Source organism: Mus musculus, chromosome 14, assembly GCF_000001635.26.
Source record: "Mus musculus strain C57BL/6J chromosome 14, GRCm38.p6 C57BL/6J".
In the NCBI taxonomy this organism is placed as follows: Eukaryota; Metazoa; Chordata; class Mammalia; order Rodentia; family Muridae; genus Mus; species Mus musculus.
The window spans coordinates 14,803,441-14,824,174 of record NC_000080.6 but is presented as its reverse complement, the minus strand read 5'-3'; the positions used below and the strand labels follow the sequence as shown (position 1 = coordinate 14,824,174).

General features: G+C 43.0%; 1 protein-coding gene across 5 annotated transcripts in view; it reads right to left on the bottom strand.

Moving 5' to 3' along the window:
- Window positions 1–20,595, bottom strand: part of Nek10 (NIMA (never in mitosis gene a)- related kinase 10) — a 208,480-nt gene extending 187,885 nt beyond the window's left edge. For 3 of the 5 annotated variants that reach the window (XR_382965.2, XM_006518092.2, XM_006518096.4), the window contains exons 1-3: window positions 19,945–20,595; window positions 3,290–3,397; window positions 3,008–3,068 (exon numbers count right to left, since the gene is read on the bottom strand). Coding sequence is in view for 4 of the 5 variants with exons in the window: in XM_006518092.2 (XP_006518155.1) it covers window positions 3,008–3,068; window positions 3,290–3,360 (132 nt within the window). In the remaining variant the exon portion in view is untranslated. Of the gene's footprint in view, window positions 1–3,007; window positions 3,069–3,289; window positions 3,398–16,809; window positions 17,168–19,944 lie in introns of those variants that run through there. The other 2 variants (XM_011244771.1, NM_001195229.1) reach the window with 2 other exon arrangements.
- Between the last annotated feature and the right edge of the window lie 139 nt (window positions 20,596–20,734).

Here is a 20,734-nt window from a genome sequence, read left to right as displayed (position 1 = left end):
CCACCCTCTCGTCCAACTCCTCAGTTCTGCTGTGTCAGAGGAGCCCATAGCTCTTGATTCCAGAGTGGACCCTGCTCACTGCACTTACTACAGTCAAGTGTACTGTCTAGCCTGCACGCCACCCATCCCCTGAACTCAGCCACCCCAAAGGCAGAATCACATCTATCTGTTCTTATGTTCCTTGTGCATCACACAAAACACAACATATGGCAGCTATTCAAGTGTAAAGCTGTCAAGTAAATGCTCAGTTTGTTCCCAGTCAACTCTTCCCTCCAGTAAACCCCTGGGATGAGTTCACCCAGTCCACACACCTGTTGAAGACATAGCAGAGTAGATGTGTCGAGAAGTCATGGACATGTAATGATCAAGGGGTTTTTAGTGCAGGACAGAATGAACTTGAACATGGGCTTAGGAAACATTATACAAAGTTGGTGCGCAGGGCTTGTTATTACAGAAAGTAAAAGGAGAGACAGTAGCCATGGACCAAGGTTTTCTAGGCAGCAGGAATCCCACAGAAAAACAGCTCTGATGTGACAGTTCTGCAATACTGTCAGGGCTGTGAGCAGAGGCAAAGGCCACAGCACAACTCAACAATGCCACCCTGGCTCCATGGAGAATCAGTGGAAGGACATTCACTTCCCAGGAACTCTCCCCAAACATACAGAGTGCATTATTTTTTTCCTAGAACATCTAGTAACTGGTAATCACACCCCTTTTATAAACAACATATATATATATATATATATATATATATATATATATATATATATATATATATATATCACATCAACAGAATTCTGGTAAGTAGACCTGAGTCATGAATGTCCCTCCTCCAATGGGCCATTGTAAATACGTGAAGTAAATGTGGGCCTGTTTGTGTGTGTCTTTGGGGGAGTCTTGTGTAGCTCTCCCAGCCATTGTTTTTCATTTTATGTCTAGCTCTGGTTTTAATTTATGATAAACTCCATAAACTGTATATCATTATAGGCTCCTTATATTCTTCCTCGAACAAGTGAGGCACAAGGGAATTCCTGAGTTGTCTGTCTGCCTGTCTAACTCTCATGTACATATCTACATTCTTTCAGAAAAGAAGATCAGAGCTCAGAGAAACTTTTGTTATCAGAATAACAGATGCAGGAACTTCCACAGCAGAATTAGGCTTAGAATTTGAGAAGTTTAGGAGCCAACCTCAGTCACTGCATGTTCCCTTATAGCTCTCTGCTTTCCAAATAATTCAAGCATTTTAAATATACATCATTTATGTATGAAGATTTAGCAAAATTATATAACTTGTCAAAACAAATGATTGAGAACTCCAAGTTGGCTAAAAAGGAGGAAACCATTAAATTAACTTTAGTCAACGCAGCCAGGTAGTAACAAAGGAGTGGTATAATGGAGGGGAAGAGATCTAGTCCATATGAACTTCAACACAGAAAACTTTAAAGCCCCAAGCCAAATCCAGAAACACTGTAGGCATTTCTTTACCTGACCAGACCAGGTTGTTCATGTTCATGGTGACCCATGGTCACAGATCAACTTAGGAAAAACTAGCCCCAAACATGTGGAATACATAAGTGGTGAATCAAAAGATAAGTCAAAGTTGCTGGCCGTGAAAGGATCTTATCAGGAAGTGAGACCACAAGCATCATCAAGGCAAGAGACAAAGCTGCTACCACAGAGAAATAGTTCCCCAGCCGGGCAAGGCAGCCATGTATGGGCCTGAAAACATGACAGCCCTCACAGGAATGGATTCTAGGAGAAAAAGAAAGAGCAAGTAGCTTGGGGTGTTGTGGTTACACTGGAGGATGCGTGGAGTGGGGAATGGGATCTAAGACAGAAGAGGTGAGGTACCTTCTGAAATAAGCGGGGAAGAGGAGACCTTGGGGATCTCACAGTATGGAAGACACAGAGAAAAGCCATTTTAAGGACACTTTGACTTGTTCAAGAATTTTTAACTGTAAGCTAATTTTCCAGCTCATTGAGAAGCATCTCTATGGCTAGGGCACACAGGGCAAAGTTACAAAATTGTATTCCGTGAGCAGACTCTTATCCTGGGATGCTCATTTCTGCATACTGCAGCTTTTCCATCTGTGAAAGTAGATGCTGCAAATATTAAGAAGGCAAAAGTTCAGCCAAGGCACCAGCATGTAAGAAGTATTCCACAAACATGAACTGCCCTGACTGCTCTTCATATGCCACCAAACCTCGAGGAAGCCATGCTCTAAAATAAAGAGATAAAAATGCTGTGGTTCTCTGCAGAGTTAGTGTGACATAAGACAACAACAACAACAAAAAAATCATCACCCATTGCCAACCTCAGGAACTCTTAAACAACTTTAAAAGTATAATAGTGGAGACTACAGAGACAGGAGCCCAGGATTCAAACTCATCCCTGCTACTGAGCGAGCGGTCAGCAGTGCTGCATGAAAGTCTGCTGTTTTTTGAGGGCTGCTAAGTTGTTTCCCAAACCCCAGACCGCTACTCTCATGCCTTTCCAAAGTTTTCTACAAGCAAAACTAAAGTCAGGTTTAGAGATAAATCTAGTGTTCTATTCTTCTCCTGACTAATAAAAGCATTAAAAAAAAATGCCACCACATAAATAGCCAAAACCTCCCCCCCTCCTTGGTGGGGTGCAATTTGAGAAGGATTATAGGGTATATTCTATGAAGGAGAAGGATGGGGAAGGGAGTACAGAGAGAAGGAAGATGTGGTAAAGAGAATAAATTTCCCTGAAGCTCTGAAAGGTAACCATTGGCATTTAATGAGAGAACTGACTGTTTACAGAGTAAAGAATTCAAGTCCTGATGGTTAGAACACATGGAGACAGTAGAGAAACAAAAAGGCTGGATGCCAACCAAGTCTTGGCCCAGCCTGACCCAGGTGAGAGCAGCAGCCAGAGGACACAAGGACAACTCAGGATGAACAAAGAGAGTACACAAGGAGGTGAAATGGACCCGACAGAAACCTGTGATGTTTATTCACACACCACATCCTTTGAAAACACTACCTGCTGTTTGCTTGACTGAACGTTCAACAGGCACCGAAGTCTTTTAAGATCTGAATAGTCCCTAGAATAAAGAACAGCACAAAGTCACATTACTACTGATGGTACTGCTACTTTGAAGCCTGTCTCTGTAGATCAGGGCATGCCTGCCAAATATTTCTTTCCAAACTCTAGAAAGGGCTCAGTGTTTGGGTAAACACTGCAATCCAGGAGACAATTTCTCACAAAAGCGTTAAACCTACCTAATGCCACTGCTCCCATGGATGACCACAGACATTTCTTTACCTGGTGGTGGTCCCTTGTTGCTTATCAGCGGTTTTCTCTGTGCTCTTCGCCTTTGTATCTTGATCGGGCATTGTAAAACATCAACACCTCAGAATTAACATTGCATTCCTTGTGAAGTAAACAGAAACAACTTTCAGTTAGGTTATGTAATCCAAAGTATTCTCATTTAAAAATAGACAAAATTCATCCATGATGTCTATTCAAACATATAAAAATTAATAACTGCAATTATTAGATTGAGTGGTACTGGTTGTTTACTTTCAAAGGGTCTTCCTGGGATATATTCGGGGCATTTCTTCAGCCTGTATCTTCTGACCAAGTTTTCACAGATGTTATTCTATATTTACAAAATATGTCTACTAATAAATACTTGAAGCTCAATTGGCAGTAATTTTATGCAACTTCAGTTGCCTTCCTCCGTAACTATTCTTAATTGCACATCATGGGCTCACCAAGATTCCTATCACACGATGGGTTGTGGCCCCACAAGTCTCAGAGAAAGGGAAACCCACTCACAAGTAAGCAGTCAGTGTCAAGATGTTGCCATACTTCCAAAACTCATTCTCTCTCCTCTCTCTCCTCTCTCTCTCTCTTTCTTCTTCATTCATTCTTTCTTTCTTTCCTTCTTCCTTCCTTTCTTTTAAAGATAAGATCTCACTAGGCATCCCTGACCGTCCTGGAACTCATGTACACCAAGCTGGCTTGACCACAGTGATTTTGCTGCCTCCCCCTTTCCAGCACTGGGATTACAGGTGTATGTGACCATGTTCAGCTCCCAGAATTACTTTTTCTCTTTTTAAAGATCCTTTTTTTTTTCTTTAGTGGATTTATTTTACTTGTGTATATTTCTGTACCTTTCTTAGTTTGTATGTACTACATGCGTTCAAATCCCTGGGGAGGTAGAAGCAAGAAGGCTTCAATTTATCCCCAAACTGAAGTTACAAGCAATATGAGTCCACTGATATGGGTGTTAAGAATTGGACCAGGGTCCTTTGAAAGATCAGCAAGTGCTCTGAAGTGCCAAGCCATATTTCCAGCTCCCTTCTAGAATTCTTAAAGTGTAAATGCTGATACCTGAACAATACATGTTGATAGCACTCATAAGGTCAGTCTACTCTTGTGCAGTCCATAAATGAAGCCGACTATGTGGCAGGGAGGTAGCCAGCCTGGAAACACAGCTCAATGGACATCTCCATACTGGGGATTCAATGCTTTAGTATTGCCATAATTATTTTTCCTAGTGTTATTTTTAATCCTACTTCTTCCTACTCAAAAGCTTTGAGTTCTTTAATACACATAGTTATCTGACTTGTTTGGTTTTTTTTTTTCTCTTAATTGACTTTGATTCTCATTTTCATAAGAGAAAAAAATGCTCAAGATATTTCAAGGGTTTCTGCTTCTGTTACAAAGTACCTGACATAAACAACTTACATGATGAAAGATTACAGCTCACAGTTGCCAAGGTTTCAGTCCATCATGAAGCCAAATATCATGGCAGTAAAGCTTGTAAGAAGCTACTCACAACTTGATGGACAGGAGTCAGAGAGAAAAAGAAGTAGGGATCAAGAATCAGATATAGCCTTCTCTTCCTAGGCCCTACCTCCTAAGGTAGAGACCAACTCATATTCTATCTGTGCCCCTCTAAGGCTCATAGCCATCTCTGACTGCAAAAGTAACTTAAGCCTTCTCCAAGTATCTCCAGATCCTAAGAGCTCCTTGAAAAGTACATAGCCAAAATCTCTTCTGAAATCCAAAGCCAATGAGCACCAGTGAGCCTCTATAAATCACAAAGAAAGAGGGTCAGTTCTGACACACAATGGTGCATAATAAACATCCTCGTTCCAAAATGGAATCCTACAAGATGAGCAAAGGTTGAAAGTTAGCAAAGCAAACACTAAGTTTTGTAGTTCCATGTCTAGTACACAGAGTACATGAGCTCCAAGCAGCCTACAGGCCTTGCTGTTTCTGGCTCACATAAACTCTTCTGGGGTTGACTGCATTCACTGCTTGTCACGTTTCTCAATGCACATATCATATCTCTGCCATTTCTGACATCCTTGGATCTCCACTGCAATGTAGACTTCCATGTCTCAGGGACTGACTGGATGGACTCTACTCTTGCCTTCTATTGCCTGGACTCCCTTTGCTGCCTAGATGACCTTTTAACTCTCACATTGTGTGTATCTGAAAACAAAACAAAACAAAACAAAAATAAAAACAAACAAAAACCCAGAACCTCATAAATGATACCAAAGTCTGCCTCCAGCTTGACCAACAGCTACCCCCCACTGAACCTCTGTCACATTGACCTCTGAGTAACTTGGGTATTGAAAATGGTAAAATGTATCCTGTGGTAACCCTAGATATGCCCACAGATGTTCTATTCTCCTTAGCTTTGCATTTGCTAGCTTGTATGTGGGGTCTTGCCAAATCTTAAGGTACGTTCACATCATCATGCCTTTGGCCCCAGTGCAAAGTAACTGACATTATTTTATGCTGTATTCTCTTTGGGAGTTATGCCTTTCTGAACTCTAAATTTCCCCAATAATTTTATGTATTTCCTAGTTTTTTAAAAGTTTTTCTAATCAGCATTTGTTCCCAATTCTCACAGTACACTTGTCTGCTTCTGTTACTACCTGTGCCACACATAATATTGAGTAATTGTGATTCCTCCACCAAATGAGTCGATAATGTTTTTATTTTATTTTTAATTTTGTATGTGTATGTGCAGAGAAAATATGCAGATTTCTATGAAGGTTCCAGAGAAGGCCAGATCATCAGCTCTCTCTGGAACTGGAATTGAAGGTGGATATGAGCTACTAGCCATGGGTGCTGGACACCTGTAGTGGCTATTCCTGGTTGTCAATTTGACAATATTTGGAATGAACTACAATCCGGAATTGGAAGGCTCACCAGTGACCCTTATCTGGAGGCTTGGAGATCCTTATCTGGATCTTGGTTTGAAGATCTTGAGCCATAGTGGCTATGGATTCCAGAAGATTGAATCTTCGAGTTTAAGGAACATACCTTTAATCTGGGCTACGCCTTTCATCTGGGATTAAAGGTGTGGTGGAACACACCTTTAATCTGGGCTACACCTTCTGCTGGAGACAATATAAGGACATTGGAAGAAGGGAGTCTAGCTCTTGCTCCTTCGCCTGCTTGCTGTGTGAGACTGAGTAACTGCTAGACCCTTGGACTTCCATTCACAGCTGCGACTGAACAATTGTTGGGAATTGGGCTGCCGACTGTAAATCATCAATAAATTCCTTTACTATCTAGAGACTATCCATAAGTTCTGTGACTCTAGAGAACCCTGACTAATACAACACCAAACTCAGGTCCTCTACAATATCATTAAATGTTCTTTACAGCTTAGCTATCTCCATAGCCCAAACCATCACCTGTTAACCCATTCTTCCCAAAAGGTATAAGGACACAGACAAAATGTAGACAATAGTCTTTAGCCCAGTTCCCAATAGAACCAATGTTTCTATTGGAGCCTCATGACCACAGACTTTATTATCTACACTACTGTCACCATTTTGAGATACTTCCAAAATATTTTATGGCTTCTCTAGTCCAAGTCTATGAACGCTTCCAAATTCCCCCACAAATTAATTCCCACAAATCAAAGAGTTTAAAAAACACATGATGAGGTTTAGACAACCCGTCTCAGTTAGGGTTTTATTGCTGTAAAGAGTCACCATGACCACTTACAGAGGAAAACATTTAATTGGGGTTATCTTACACTGTCAGAGGTTCAGTCCATTGTCATCACGAAGAGAAGCATGGCAGCATGCAGGCAGACATGGAGCAGGAAAATTAGCTGAGGGTTCTGCATCTTGATTCATAAGCAGCAAAAAGGAAACTGTCCTACTAAAACTAGCTTAAGAGTATGAGACCTCAAAAGCCACCTCCACAGTGACACACTTTCTCTGGCAAGGTCACACCTACTTCAACAAAGCCACATCTCCTAATAACACAATAGCCTTTGGACCTGTGGGTGCCATTTTTATTGAAACCACCACAAAGGCTTTATCTCTGTCCTACTTTTCTGTGTTTTCTGTGACTTTCCACTGCTGTGACAAATACCTGACACAATGCAAAGGAGGAATGGACTATTTTGGCTCGTGGTTTCAGAGCTTTCCACCCATCATGCTAGGGTGAATTCCTTCTGTGTCTCTGTTAAGCAGAATATCACACGTGTAGACTGCTTATCTCACAGATAGGGACCCAAGAGACTGGTAAGAAATGAGGACCAACCCTAACCTAGAGATCCATGCCCTTTGTGACCTACTTTTTGCATCTAAAACCCATTTTTCCCAACAGTCCTACGACTGTGGCCCAAGTGTTTGCATGAGTGAAAACTGTCATATCAAACAACACCCTTCACAAGAGTCACAAATACTATAAGATAACTGAGTGTGACTCTAACTAAGGAAGTGAAAGATCTATATGATAAGAACTTCAGGTCTCTGAAGAAAAAAAATCTAAGATCTCAGAAGATGGCAAGCTCTGCCATGCTCATGGATTGGCAGGATTAATATAGTCAAAATGGCTATGTTGCTAAAAGCAATCTACAGAGTCAATGCAATCTCCATCAAAATTCCAACTCAGTTCTTCACAGAGTTAGAAAGGGCAATTTGCAAACTCAACTGGAATAACAAAAAACCTCGGATAGCAAAAACTATTCTCAATGATAAAAGAACCTCTGGTGGAATCACCATGCCTGAACTCAAGCTGTACTACAGAGCAATTGTGATAAAAACTGCATGGTACTGGTACAGTGACAGACGGATAGACCAATGGAATAGAACTGAAGACCCAGAAATGAACTCATACACCTAGGTCACTTGATCTTTGACAAGGGAGCTAAAACCATCTAGTGGAAAAAAGACAGCATTTTCAATAAATGGTGCTGGCACAACTGGTAGAAGAATGCAAGTTGATCCATTCTTATCTCCTTGTACAAAGCTCAAGTCTAAGTGGATCAAGGAACTTCACATAAAACCAGAGACACTGAAACTTATAGATGAGAAAGTGGGGAAGAGCCTCAAAAATATGGGCACAGGGGAAATTTTCCTGAACAGAACTGCAATGGCTTGTGCTGTAAGATCAAGAATCAACAAATGGGACCTCATAAAATTGCAAAGCTTCTGTAAGGTAAAAGATACTGTCAATAAGACAAAAAGGCCACCAACAGATTGGGAAAGGATCTTTACCTATCCTAAATCAGATAGGGGACTAATATCCAATATATATAAAGAACTCAAGAAGGTGGACTCCAGAAAATCAAATAATCCTATTAAAAATGGGGTTCAGAGCTAAACAAAGAATTCTCACCTGAGGAATACCGAATGGCTGAGAAGCACCTGAAAAAATGTTCAGCATCCTTAATCATCAGTGTCTTAGTAAGGGTTTCTATTCCTGCACAAACATCATGACCAAGAAGCAAGTTGGGGAGGAAAGGGTTTATTCGGCTTACACTTCCATACTGCTGTTCATCACCAAAGGAAGTCAGGACTGGAACTCAAGCAGGTCAGGGAGCAGGAGCTGATGCAGAGGCCATGGAGGGATGTTCTTTACTGGCTTGCCTCCCCTGGCTTGCTCAGCCTGCTCTCTTATAGAACCAAGACTACCAGCCCAGAGATCGTCCCACCCACAAGGGGCCTTTCCCCCTTGATCACTAATTGAGAAAATGCCTTAGAGTTGGATCTCATGGAGGCATTTCCTCAACTGAAGCTCCTTTCTCTGTGATAACCCCAGCTGTGTCAAGTTGACACAAAACTAGCCAGTACAATTGACCCCTTGTCAACTTGACATACAAACACATCACTAGTAAGCCTCAACCCTTACATTCTTATTCATCCCCAAGATCTAAATAACTTTAAAAGTCCCACAGTCTTTACATATTCTTAAATTTTCAATCTCTTTAAAATATCCATCTCTTTTAAAATCCAAAGTCTTTTTACAATTAAAAGTCTCTTAACTGTGGGCTCCACTAAAACAGTTTCTTCCTTCAAGAGGGAAAATATCAGGGCACAGCCACAATCAAAAGCAAAAGTCAATCTCCAACCGTCCAATGTCTGGGATCCAACTTACGATCTTCTGGGCTCCTCCAAGGGCTTGGGTCACTTCTCCAGCCATGCCCTTTGTAGCACACGCGTCATCCTCTAGGCTCCAGATGCCTGTACTCCACTGCTGCTGCTGCTCTTGGTGGTCATCTCATGGTACTGGCATCTCCAAAACATTGCATGACCCCTTCAGTCCTGGGCCATTAATTGCAACTGAGGCTGGACTTTCACCAATGGCCTTCCATGGCCTCTCACAGTGCCAAGCCTCAGCTGCTCTACTCAACTCCTTCATGCCTTCAAACCAGTACCACCTGGGTGACCCTTACACATTACCAAGTCCAGCCACAGCACAAGGTACAACTTTGGCTATATCTGGAACACAGCCACTGTGCTCTCAGAAAACACTTCCCAGAAGATGTCACCTCAATGATGCTGGTCTCTTCTTAATCACCGCTAATTTCTTAGCTCCAGCTAACCAGCATCAATAGTCCCAGTAATGCAAAGTTTTTGCTTTAGTAGTTCTGGTATCTTGTTAATCACAGCTGATTCTTCAGTCCCAGCTAACCAGAACTACAGAATCTTCACAATCAAAACAGCAATGGCCCTGAAAAGAGTCTTTAATTTTCCCTCTGAAATTTCACAAGCCAGGCCTCCATCTTCTACACTGTTCTCAACATTATCTTCCAAGCTCCTACACAACATCCCACAGAGCTCTTAACAACGAATGGATCTTCAAGACCAAAGTTCCAAAGTCCTTCCACAGTCCTCCCCAAAACATGGTCAGGTTGTCACAGGAATACCCCACTTCTGGTACCAACTTCTATATTAGTCATGGTTCTCTAGAGTCACAGAACTTATGGACAGTCTCTAGATAGTAAAGGAATTTATTGATGACTTACAGTCGGCAGCCCAATTCCCAACAATGGTTCAGTCGCAGCTGTGAATGGAAGTCCAAGGATCTAGCAGTTACTCAGTCTCACACGGCAAGCAGGCGAAGGAGCAAGAGCAAGAGCTAGACTCCCTTCTTCCAATGTCCTTATATTGTCTCCAGCAGAAGGTGTAGCTCAGATTAAAGGTGTGTTCCACCACACCTTTAATCCCAGATGAAAAGGTGTAGCCCAGATTAAAGGTGTGTTCCTTAAACTCGAAGATTCAATCTTCTGGAATCCATAGCCACTATGGCTCAAGATCTCCAAACCAAGATCCAGATAAGGATCTCCAAGCCTCCAGATAAGGGTCACTGGTGAGCTTTCCAATTCCGGATTGTAGTTCATTCCAAATATTGTCAAGTTGACAACCAGGAATAGCCACTACAATCAGGGAATTGCAAATCAAAACATCCCCGAGATTCCACCTCACACCAGTCAGAATGGCTAAGATCAAAAATTCGGGTGACAGCAGATGCTGGCAAGGATGTGGAGAAAGAGGAACACTCCTCCATTGCTGGTGGGATTGCAAGCTGGTGTAACCACTCTGGAAATCAGTTTGGCGGTTCCTCAGAAAATAGGACATAGTATTACTGGAGGATCCCGTACCTCTCCTGTGCATATACCCAGGTGTTCCACCTTGTAATAAGGACACATGCTCCACTATGTTCATAGCAGCCTTATTTATACTAGCCAAAAGCTGGAACGAACCCAGATGTCCCTAAACAGAAGAATGGATACAGAAAATATGGTACATTTACACAATGGAGTACTACTCAGCTATTAAAGACAATAAATTTATGAAATCCTTAGGCAAATGGATTTATCTGGAGGATATCATCCTGAGTGAGGTAACCCAATCACAAAAGAACACACATGATATGCACTCACGATAAGTGGATATTAGCCCAGAAATTCAGAATACCCAAGATACAATTTGCAAAATACATGAAACTCAAGAAGAAGGAAGACCAAAGTGTGGATACTGCATTCCTTCTTAGAATGAGGAAAAAAATACCCATGGATGGAGTTACAGAGACAAGGTTTGGGGCAGAGCCTGAAGGAACAACCTTCCAGAGACTGTCCCACTTGGGGATCCACCCCATAAACAACCACCAAACCCAGACACTAGGCAGATGCCAACAAGAGCCTACTGACAGGAGCCTGATATAGCTGTCTTCTTTGAGGCTCTGCCAGTGCCTGGAAAATACAGAAGTGGATGTTCACAGTCATCCATTGGATGGAGTACAAGGTTCCCAAAGAAGGAGCCAGAGAAATACACAGGGAGCTGAAGGGGACTGAAGCCTCATAGAAGGAACATCAATATGAACTAACCAGTACCCTCAGAGCTCCTTGGAACTATACCACCAATCAAAGTAAGCACATGGTGGAAATTGTGGCTCTAGCTATATTTGTAGCAGAGGATGGCCTAGCTGGTCATCAATGGGAGGAGAGGCCCTTGGTCCTGTGAAGGCTCTATGCCCCAGTAGAGGGGAATGCCAGGACCAGGAATAGGAGTGGGTGGGTTGGGGGGCAGGGGAGGAGGTGGGGATAGGGGATTTTCGGAGGGGAAATTAGAAAAGGGGATAACATTTGAAATGTAAATAAAGAAAGTATCTAATAAAAAAAAAAAAGAAGAAGAAAAAGAAACTGTAATCAGGATATCCTGCGTGGGAAAAGAAGCTTTTTTTAATAGAAGTGGAAAAGTCATGTGGAACAAATTGTAATTATGACCGAAGGCTTTACATCATTGATTCTTATGGCCACTGTTATCTCCCTTTATGTCCCCTTAGTAGTAAATCCTTCATTTCAGTTTCAAAAAAAAAAACAAAAAACAAAAAACAAAAAAAACAAACAAACCTATAATGTGTAGATAACATAGAAAAAAAGAAAATTAAATATAATGTTGGTGTAATTAAATTGTATATTCCAAAAATCTGATCTCTTTTCTATGCCATGACCAGACTTCAAGTGTTGCACATAGATGAACAAAAACCATGTTCTATTTTCCTAGAATTGCATACACCTATGTATTGCAAAATCTAGGGTTGCTTAGAGACAAAGGATTACCAATTGATGAATGTTTCACTCCAATATAACCTAGAGAAACTACGTTTATTGAAAGGCACAAACATAATATATTGACTTTACAATATTTTTCCAATATTGTTGTCATATTTGTGGCAAATAGTTGAGATAGGATCAAGATTTTTTGGAGGCCAAGACTTTTGTCACTGGTACAGAACAAGAAGTCAGATGCTATGAGTACTTTAGAAAGAATTTAGTGAGGGTATAGTATCATTTAAAACCTATTTAGTAAGAACTTCTTGCTCTGTTCTCTGGTCAAAGCTCATGAAGGTAAGAGAGCCTATCACATGTGTGCAACAAGCAAAGAAAATCCCACTTATGAGTCTCACTACATTTTTGTGCATTGGTAAAGTAGAAAATACATATCACATAGGTACTACTGTGCTGGTTAATTTTTTGTCAACTTGACACAACCTAGAGTCATCTTGGAAGAGGAAATCTCAACTGAGAAAACACCTCAATCTAGATTGGTCAGTAGGCAAGTCTGTGTAACATTTTCTTAATTAGTGATAGATGTGGGCAGGCCCAACTCATGGAAGGAGGTGCCAGCCATGGGCAGATGGTCTCTGGTTGTATAAGAAAGCAGCCAAGGCAGGGGAGGAAGCCATTAAACAGCATTCCTCCAAGGTCTCTGCCTCAGGGCTTGCCTCCAGTTCCTGCCTTGAGTTCCTGCCCTGTCTTCCCTCAGCAATGAACTGTGATAGGGAATTTTAAGATAAAATAAGCCCTTTCTTCTGCAAGTTGCTTTTGTACATGGTTTTAGTAATAAAAAGGAAAGTAAGAAAATTACCATAAATAAAAGGAAAGAGAAAGAGAGAAATAGAAATCATAAAGAACAAACTGCAAATTAATGTAATAAAGAAAAAAAAACCAAAGATACAACTCTTCATTTTGGGTCTCCAGAATGTATTTTTGTATTAGATTTTGTATTAGGTATTTAAATGCTCTTCAGAGTCAAGCATCTGACTGCTTTTCCTTCCTGGACGTCTCATTTCCTCTGCCTGTCAAGCCCTGACCAGCCTCTGCTCACTACACCAAAGCCCTCTCTCTGCTTTCCCCTTGCAACAGCCTGCTTAACCTAGAAGGCCCAGTTTTGTGTTGTTTACTTTTGTGCTGTTTTAACAAGAACATCAGTTCACATGTTTTCATGTTGGCCCAGCATCATAATTTGTGTCTGTAGAAGCCAAATATTGCTTTGTGTCTCCCGGCTTGGAAGATCCCTTCTGAGGAGCAGTCCTTTGAGGAGAGAAATGACTGGCAAAGCCACTAAGGAAAAAACACTTACCATATAAAATCTACTAATCATTATGATCTGGGTCTGATTTCTGTCTTTTCCTCTCCCCCACCCCTCCCCACATCTAACGTAAGGTTTAAATGTGACATATACTAGTTCTAATACTGAGGAGCACAGGATGGCGTAAAGAAGTAAAGGCAGCAGATGGGGGAGGTGCATCCTAATGAACCAGAATGTCCTGGACAGATGACATCATACTGATTATCTTCCCTCCCATGTCTACAGCCATTTATACTTTGTTTTGGAGATATAGTCTCATGTAGCCGAACTGGCCTTGGACACCCATTGTCCTGTCTCCACTTCTAGTGCATAGATTGCAGACATACAATTACTCAGTCAGCCCTTGATACCTTAGAGAGAACTGTGCTCAGCTTTGCTTATCAGGTGGCAAGGTCTAGCTCCACTTCTACTCAACTGCACAACTGAGAAGAATTTAGAGAACTTTCACCTCTATAACGGGCAATGAAAAGCAACAAAACTTCTTTACTATAGATCAGTGGTTCTCAACATGTGTATTGCGACCCCCACAAGGGTCACATATCAGCTTTTTACATTATGATCCATAACACTAACAAAATTACAGTTGGAAGTACCAATGTAATATTTATGGTTGGAGGTCATTACAGTGTGAGGAATTGTACTAAAGGTTCACAGCCTTGGGAAGGTTGAGAACCACTGCTATAGATCTTCCTCTAACGGTTGTTCTTTCAGGATTTTAAAAGGCAAAATCATATAAAACGTCTGCAAATAAAACAAGCATGCTGCAATGCTTTGCAGAATTGTCGACTCCTTCATTTGATAACAGTACCATGGTAGTGGATGAGATAAAGGACCTCACAGATAGACAGCAGGTCCTCATAGGTGGGGATAGACACAGCCCAGATTTCAACAGTAATATGATCTTTTCCTTTATTCGTCATGTATATAAGCTTCTCCTCCTGGCAGGAGAGGAGATGTTGTAACAAGAAATAGTTGTTAGCTTTTGGACCATTGAGACAATGGATTCAGCACATGTTATTTCCCCAGGAATCCCATGCTGGGTACTGTAGAGATTGCATACGGCTTTGAAATATTGAGACCTGCATAGCATAGTTCCTGAACTCTGTTCTATCTTTTCTATGAAACTGTAACACACTACAGAAAATCTTCCTGAGTTGGCCAAACTATAAATAAGTCCATTGTTTATGACTACCTTTTCAAATGTGGCAGGTTTGTGAATAGAGTGCCTTTGCAGTAGCATCTAACACCATGTAGTAATAGCATACATGCCTTAAAGTGCTGGCCTTCATTTCTTTCCTAAGACTAACACAGATCAGTGTGAGTACCAGCCAAAAATTAGAGCATATGACAACAGATAGCCTTGTCATTGTCAAGATATCCATTGTTACAGAATGAAATAGCTTTATATAGATTCTAGGAACCCTCTCCACTGTCATTAATGATGCTTGTACTCTGTGCACTCTGTGGCCTCCACTGCAAGGATGGGAGATGTAGTAAGGAAAAATATTTGAAAGATAAACAAAAAAAAATCTAAAAAGAACTTATATTTGTCACTCAATGAAAATAACTGAAGTAGCACCCTAAATTTCTTCTTACTTGTTGACTCCACAAATAAAAACATTACATCTTTAAGCAGGTAAGTCTATATTGTCAAGTTGGCACAAGCTGGAGTCACTTGGGAAGAAGGAACCTCTTAAAGAATTATTTTGATAAAAAAAATGGATCTGAGGCTGTGCTTGTGAAGAATTGCTTTGATTGATTGATTGATTGATTGATTGATTGATTGATGTGGGAGAGCTCAGCCCACTGTGGGTGGCACCATCCCTAGGCAGGTGGACTTGGTCAGTATTAGATATCTAGCAGTGAGCAAAGCAAAGAGGGAGCCAGTATAGTGTTCATCCATGGTTTCTTCCTCAATCTTCTGCCTTGAGTTCCTATCCTGAGAGTCAGGACAGAAAGGGTGATAGATGAGATCTAGATTCCACAAGATGCATTTTTCTAGCTACATTTTTTTTTTCAAATTAATTAACATTAGCAAAATATAATGAACACAGAACAGCCATTTCCTGGTAGCCCAGGCTTTGTTTGCTCTGCCTCTAATTTCAGTTTAATTTTTCTAAGAGGGACTTCTTTCAAATTGTTTTGTTGATGGCTATGAATCTAGAATATAGTCCATTATAAATATTCCCGATACAAGACTTAATAAACTCTTGATCTCATGACTGTCACCGTTACTATTAAGCAATTTGAGCTGACACAGGGGAAGGTCATAATAATTCAAGTAATTTGGGTATAGTGCCTGAGGGTGTAATCTAAGCACCTGGGAGGCTGGACCAAAGTGATCACTGTGAATCCAAGTCCAGCCTGGGCTATGTGATAAGTCTGAGAGTAACCTAGTTTGTACAGCAAGATTCTGTTTCAAATAAACGAAAGCTTTTTAAAATAAATAAATATTTTACAAATGAGCAGTAGTATATTTCATTCTAACATTGATGCTTCTCATCTGCTCTTTTTAAATCATGATTTAGATTAGGCCTGAGTGTGTTTAAAGTTCACTTTCTATTTCAAAATGAAAAACATAGACTTACACCAAGTCTAAGTATTTCCCAACGAGTTTTAAACTAACCAGTATCAAGCAAACATCTGGTTCTCTCTTGTCCAAACTACTTTTCCTGTTCATTTGCCTCTGTCCCCTAAATAGAACTTAACACAAATACTTAACACTTACATGGTATTTCCAAGAAACTGGTAGTCTAAGAAATTTGTTATAACCACCTTATTTTACAGGTAAGGAAAGGTAGACATCAAAACATTAAGAGACTGCCACAGCATGTTGTATGTAGCAGTGATGGAGCTGGGATTTGGCCTCCGAAGTCTTGGCTGAAGTATCTCTATCTGCTAGCTCTGCTCCACTGTCCCTGAGAACAGCCACTCAAGGTCTATGGGTTTTGGTTTTCTTCCCTGTTTCCTCTCTTTGTCTTCCCTTCTTTGTGAGCCAGTCTCTCTGGGTTGTCCAGGTCAGTCTCAAACTCTTTGGCCTCCCAAAAGCTGTGATTAGAGGCATGTGTCCCTACACCTGGCTTTCTCACCACCCATTCCGCCCCCCATTCTTTCTGAGACAAGCTAGTTTCTCACCTTATTTGTATTGTGAAACACCCACCCAGCATTTGGAAGGCATTGGAAGGTAGACACAGAATTCAAAATTACAAAGCAATCTTTGGTGACATGAGACCTATGTAAAAAAAAAGAGAGAGAGAGAGGGGAAAATAAAAGTAAAGAAATGCCTAGGGTCTTGATAAAGCACTGTGTCTGAGCTGAGAGGTGTTCTAGAGAGGACAAAGAAGTTTGATTAAGGAGGGCAGTGTCACCCAAGAAGCTAGACACTATCAGATCAAAAAGGTGGAAAGGATGGTCAGCTGAGCACCAACACCCTTCCATGTGCATGCAATGTGTTAAGCTGAGCATGCCCCACTGCCCATGCCCCCACTGCCAATGCCCCCACTGCCCATGCCCCCAGTGCCCCCACTGCCCATGCCCCCACTGCCCATGCCCCCACTGCCCATGCCCCCACTGCCCATGCCCCCACTGCGCATGTCCCCACTGCCCATGCCCCCACTGCCCATGTCCCCACTGCCCATGCCCCCACTGCCCATGTCCCCACTGCCCATGCCCCCACTGCCCATGCCCCCACTGCCCATGCCCCCTCTGCCCATGCCCCCACTGCCCATGTCCCCTCTGCCTACCCCCACTGCCCATGCCCCTACTGCCCATGCCCCCTCTGCCCATGCCCCCACTGCCCATGCCCCCTCTGCCCATGCCCCCACTGCCCATGCCCCCACTGCCCCCATTGCCCATGCCCCCACTGCCCATGCCCCCTCTGCCCATGCCCCCACTGCCCATGCCCCATAGCCCATGCCCCCACTGCCCATGCCCCCACTGCCCATGCCCCCACTGCCCCCACTGCCCATGCCCCCACTGCCCATGCCCCCACTGCCCATGCCCCCACTGCCCATGCCCCCACAGCCCATGCCCCACTGCCCATGCCCCCACTGCCCATGCCCCATAGCCCATGCCCCCACTGCCCATGCCCCCACTGCCCATGCCCCCACTGCCCATGCCCCCTCTGCCCATGCCCCCACTGCCAATGCCCCCACTGCCCATGCCCCATAGCCCATGCCCCATAGCCCATGCCCCCACAGCCCATGCCCCACTGCCCATGCCCCCACTGCCCATGCCCCCACTGCCAATGCCCCCACTGCCCATGTCCCCTCTGCCTACCCCCTTCTGCCCACGCCCCACTGCCCACAACCCTGCTGTGTGTTTCCCTGTGAGGATAGACTCTCTCCCTTGAGCCCTGAACCTCTTATCAGACATTAGAGGAATCAGAAAAGTAACAAATAGGCACAATGTTGGCTCAAAGTTCTGATTCTCCTACCTCATCTTTGTTTGCTGATACATTGCTGGTGTATATTACCAGGCCTTTCTCAGTGCCTAAAATTCAGGTTCTCAGGAAACACTGCTTGTTAGAATGGACTTCTAGGTGCTCTCTACCTACCCAAGGGTACATCCTCATTTACTCTGACCTCAGCCTCAAAGGCTGGTTACTTCTGACACACAGAGTCATTCTAGACTCCCGCTTTCAGCTCCTATATCCTTTACTGGTTGGGCAAAAAGTTGGCCAAATCCTGAACCCTTCAAATAATTGGTAATGCATTTGAATTGGTCCATGAATTCACCAGTCTCTTCCTGAATTGGAGCTGAAGCAATACACCAAGCAGTCTAAAGGCAAGGAGGTATCCTAGAGACTCTTGACTAAACCGAAAACTTTATTTTACCTTTTGTAGACTGATTGTGGCTATTTAACAACTGCTACCTTCACTCTGTTTAACTACATAAAACCTGCATGAGTATGTTGCTAAGCCTGGTTTACATTTACTGCTTAAATGATTTAAAGCAATCCTGTGAGGTAAGAGGCATCACTATTTGCATCAGTAAAAAGCTTAGGGGCTTTTTTTCTATTTGATAGGAGGCAGAGTTAAAATACAAATTCGTATGGGACTCAGCTCTTGAAAACCATCCTGTATTCCTCTCTTTAACAATCTGAAATCACACCATATGATTTCCATAATTCTTATGTCATAAAATACAGCATAAATTCTAGACCTTTACAATTCAAGCAAAATGCCCAAGCTAACATTCCCTTACCATGGGGACACCTCTGACACTTTCCCAGAAGTCATGATGTTATGAAAAGCTCGTAACTTCATAAGACATTCATTCTTTACAGTACACTTGATTGTACTTGCCAGGTGTCTGAGCTAAATGCTGGACCGTGAACAAGTCAGCCTTCCCACACTGGCAGGTATCAAAGTGATCAGGCAACACAGAGACAAGCACGGCGCCCCACAGAGGCAGTCCATTAGTACAGACAGGCAGTGTGGCAAGGACCACGTTCTGTGCATGGCTAAGATGGAGTTGGTGTTGGCTAACCAAGACTGGAATAGGGAAGTGTGAAAGATGAGCCTTTAGTAGGAACAGGAAATACGTCTTGCAACTTAAAAACTAAAAGACAGGTCAAACAGTGGTGAGCAGAGTGAGTGGATGGATAGGGGCAAAGGACAGTCAGTAACACTGGATAGATCAGTTTAGCCATGGCACTGGTGGAATCTGTGAGATAGCTTTGTGGAAATGATGTTACTGTAGAGGATGAGGTGGTGTCTAGGATGTGGTTGTGGGAATGTAGATGGCAGTACCCACAGGGGTCCAAGGGCAGCAGGGACTGGTAGGGTAGGGTTGCACTGAGAGACACAACTGCAGGTAGGTGCTGGGCTCAGACTTAGGGGAGCATTCTGGGTCACATCTGCAACACAAGTTACCTAAAGGCAGACAATTCAGGTGAAGCTGAGCAGAGGCCATCCTATAAAAAGGAAGGCAGGCATCTGTTGCTCACAAAGGAGATCATAAGCCTCCAGAGGCAAGGCATGAGAGCTGACTGCAAGATGCATACCAGCTGTTCATCCATACCAGGTTCTCCGTTTCTGGAAGCACATGCAAAGCTGAACGCTTTCCTACCTACCACACACACTCTACAACACAAGCTCATCTATTTTGAGGAGGCAGGCTCTGGATGACTGACCCCAAGATTGTTAACATCCCTTCAGGGAAGGTCCCTGTGGCAAGACTCAGGGGAAGGGAGGCGACCTCCCCCCCAACCCCCACCTCCCCCGCGGCCCTGGGTGTCAGCATCACCTTACATCCTATGCCACTCACCGCGCAGGAGGGCGGCCCTCTTTCAGGCCAGCCTCAAGTCTTCCTCCTCTTGCTGCAGAATCCTCCCTACAAGCTCAAACCAGCTCCAGTCTGGACACCTGTTGGTTTTTCAGTCAACTCCTTTCCCGTCCCAGAGAGGCTGAACCAATGATCACATTTCTTCCTCCTCAGCCTCAGGAGTTCAACCTATCAGGAATGACAAAGCTGCAAGGTAGAGCAGCACCATAGCAACAGGTGACGCCTGCTCTGCTACCTTGGCAACCAGCAACCACAAGGTGAAACCCAGGATGCATGGACCTAACCTAGGCATTTTATCCTGGTCAGAACAGCTTTGGCATCCAAAAATAAACAAGAGATGTTCCAAGAATTTATACAAACTACAAATCAGTTCTCAAAGATTATAGGGGAAAAGGATACACATGCTTAGTTTCTTGTTTTGGGGTTATGAAGGGCCTCAAATTTTTTGGGGGGTGGGGGTTGGGAGGCAGGCCACGAATTCCAAGACAGCCTGCTTAGTGTTTTAGATGGCACAAAATCATTACAAATTGCTACAGCACATCTCAGACAGAAAATGCTGAGAGGGCTCTCTAGCAGACTCCTGAACAAGATCATTTTTTTTAATTAGGTATTTTCCTCGTTTACATTTTCAATGCTATCCCAAAGGTCCCCCATACCCCCCCCCCCAATCCCCTACCCACCCACACCCCCTTTTTGGCCCTGGCTTTCCCCTGTACTGGGGCATACAAAGTTTGCAAGTCCAATGGGCCTCTTTTTGCAGTGATGGCCGACT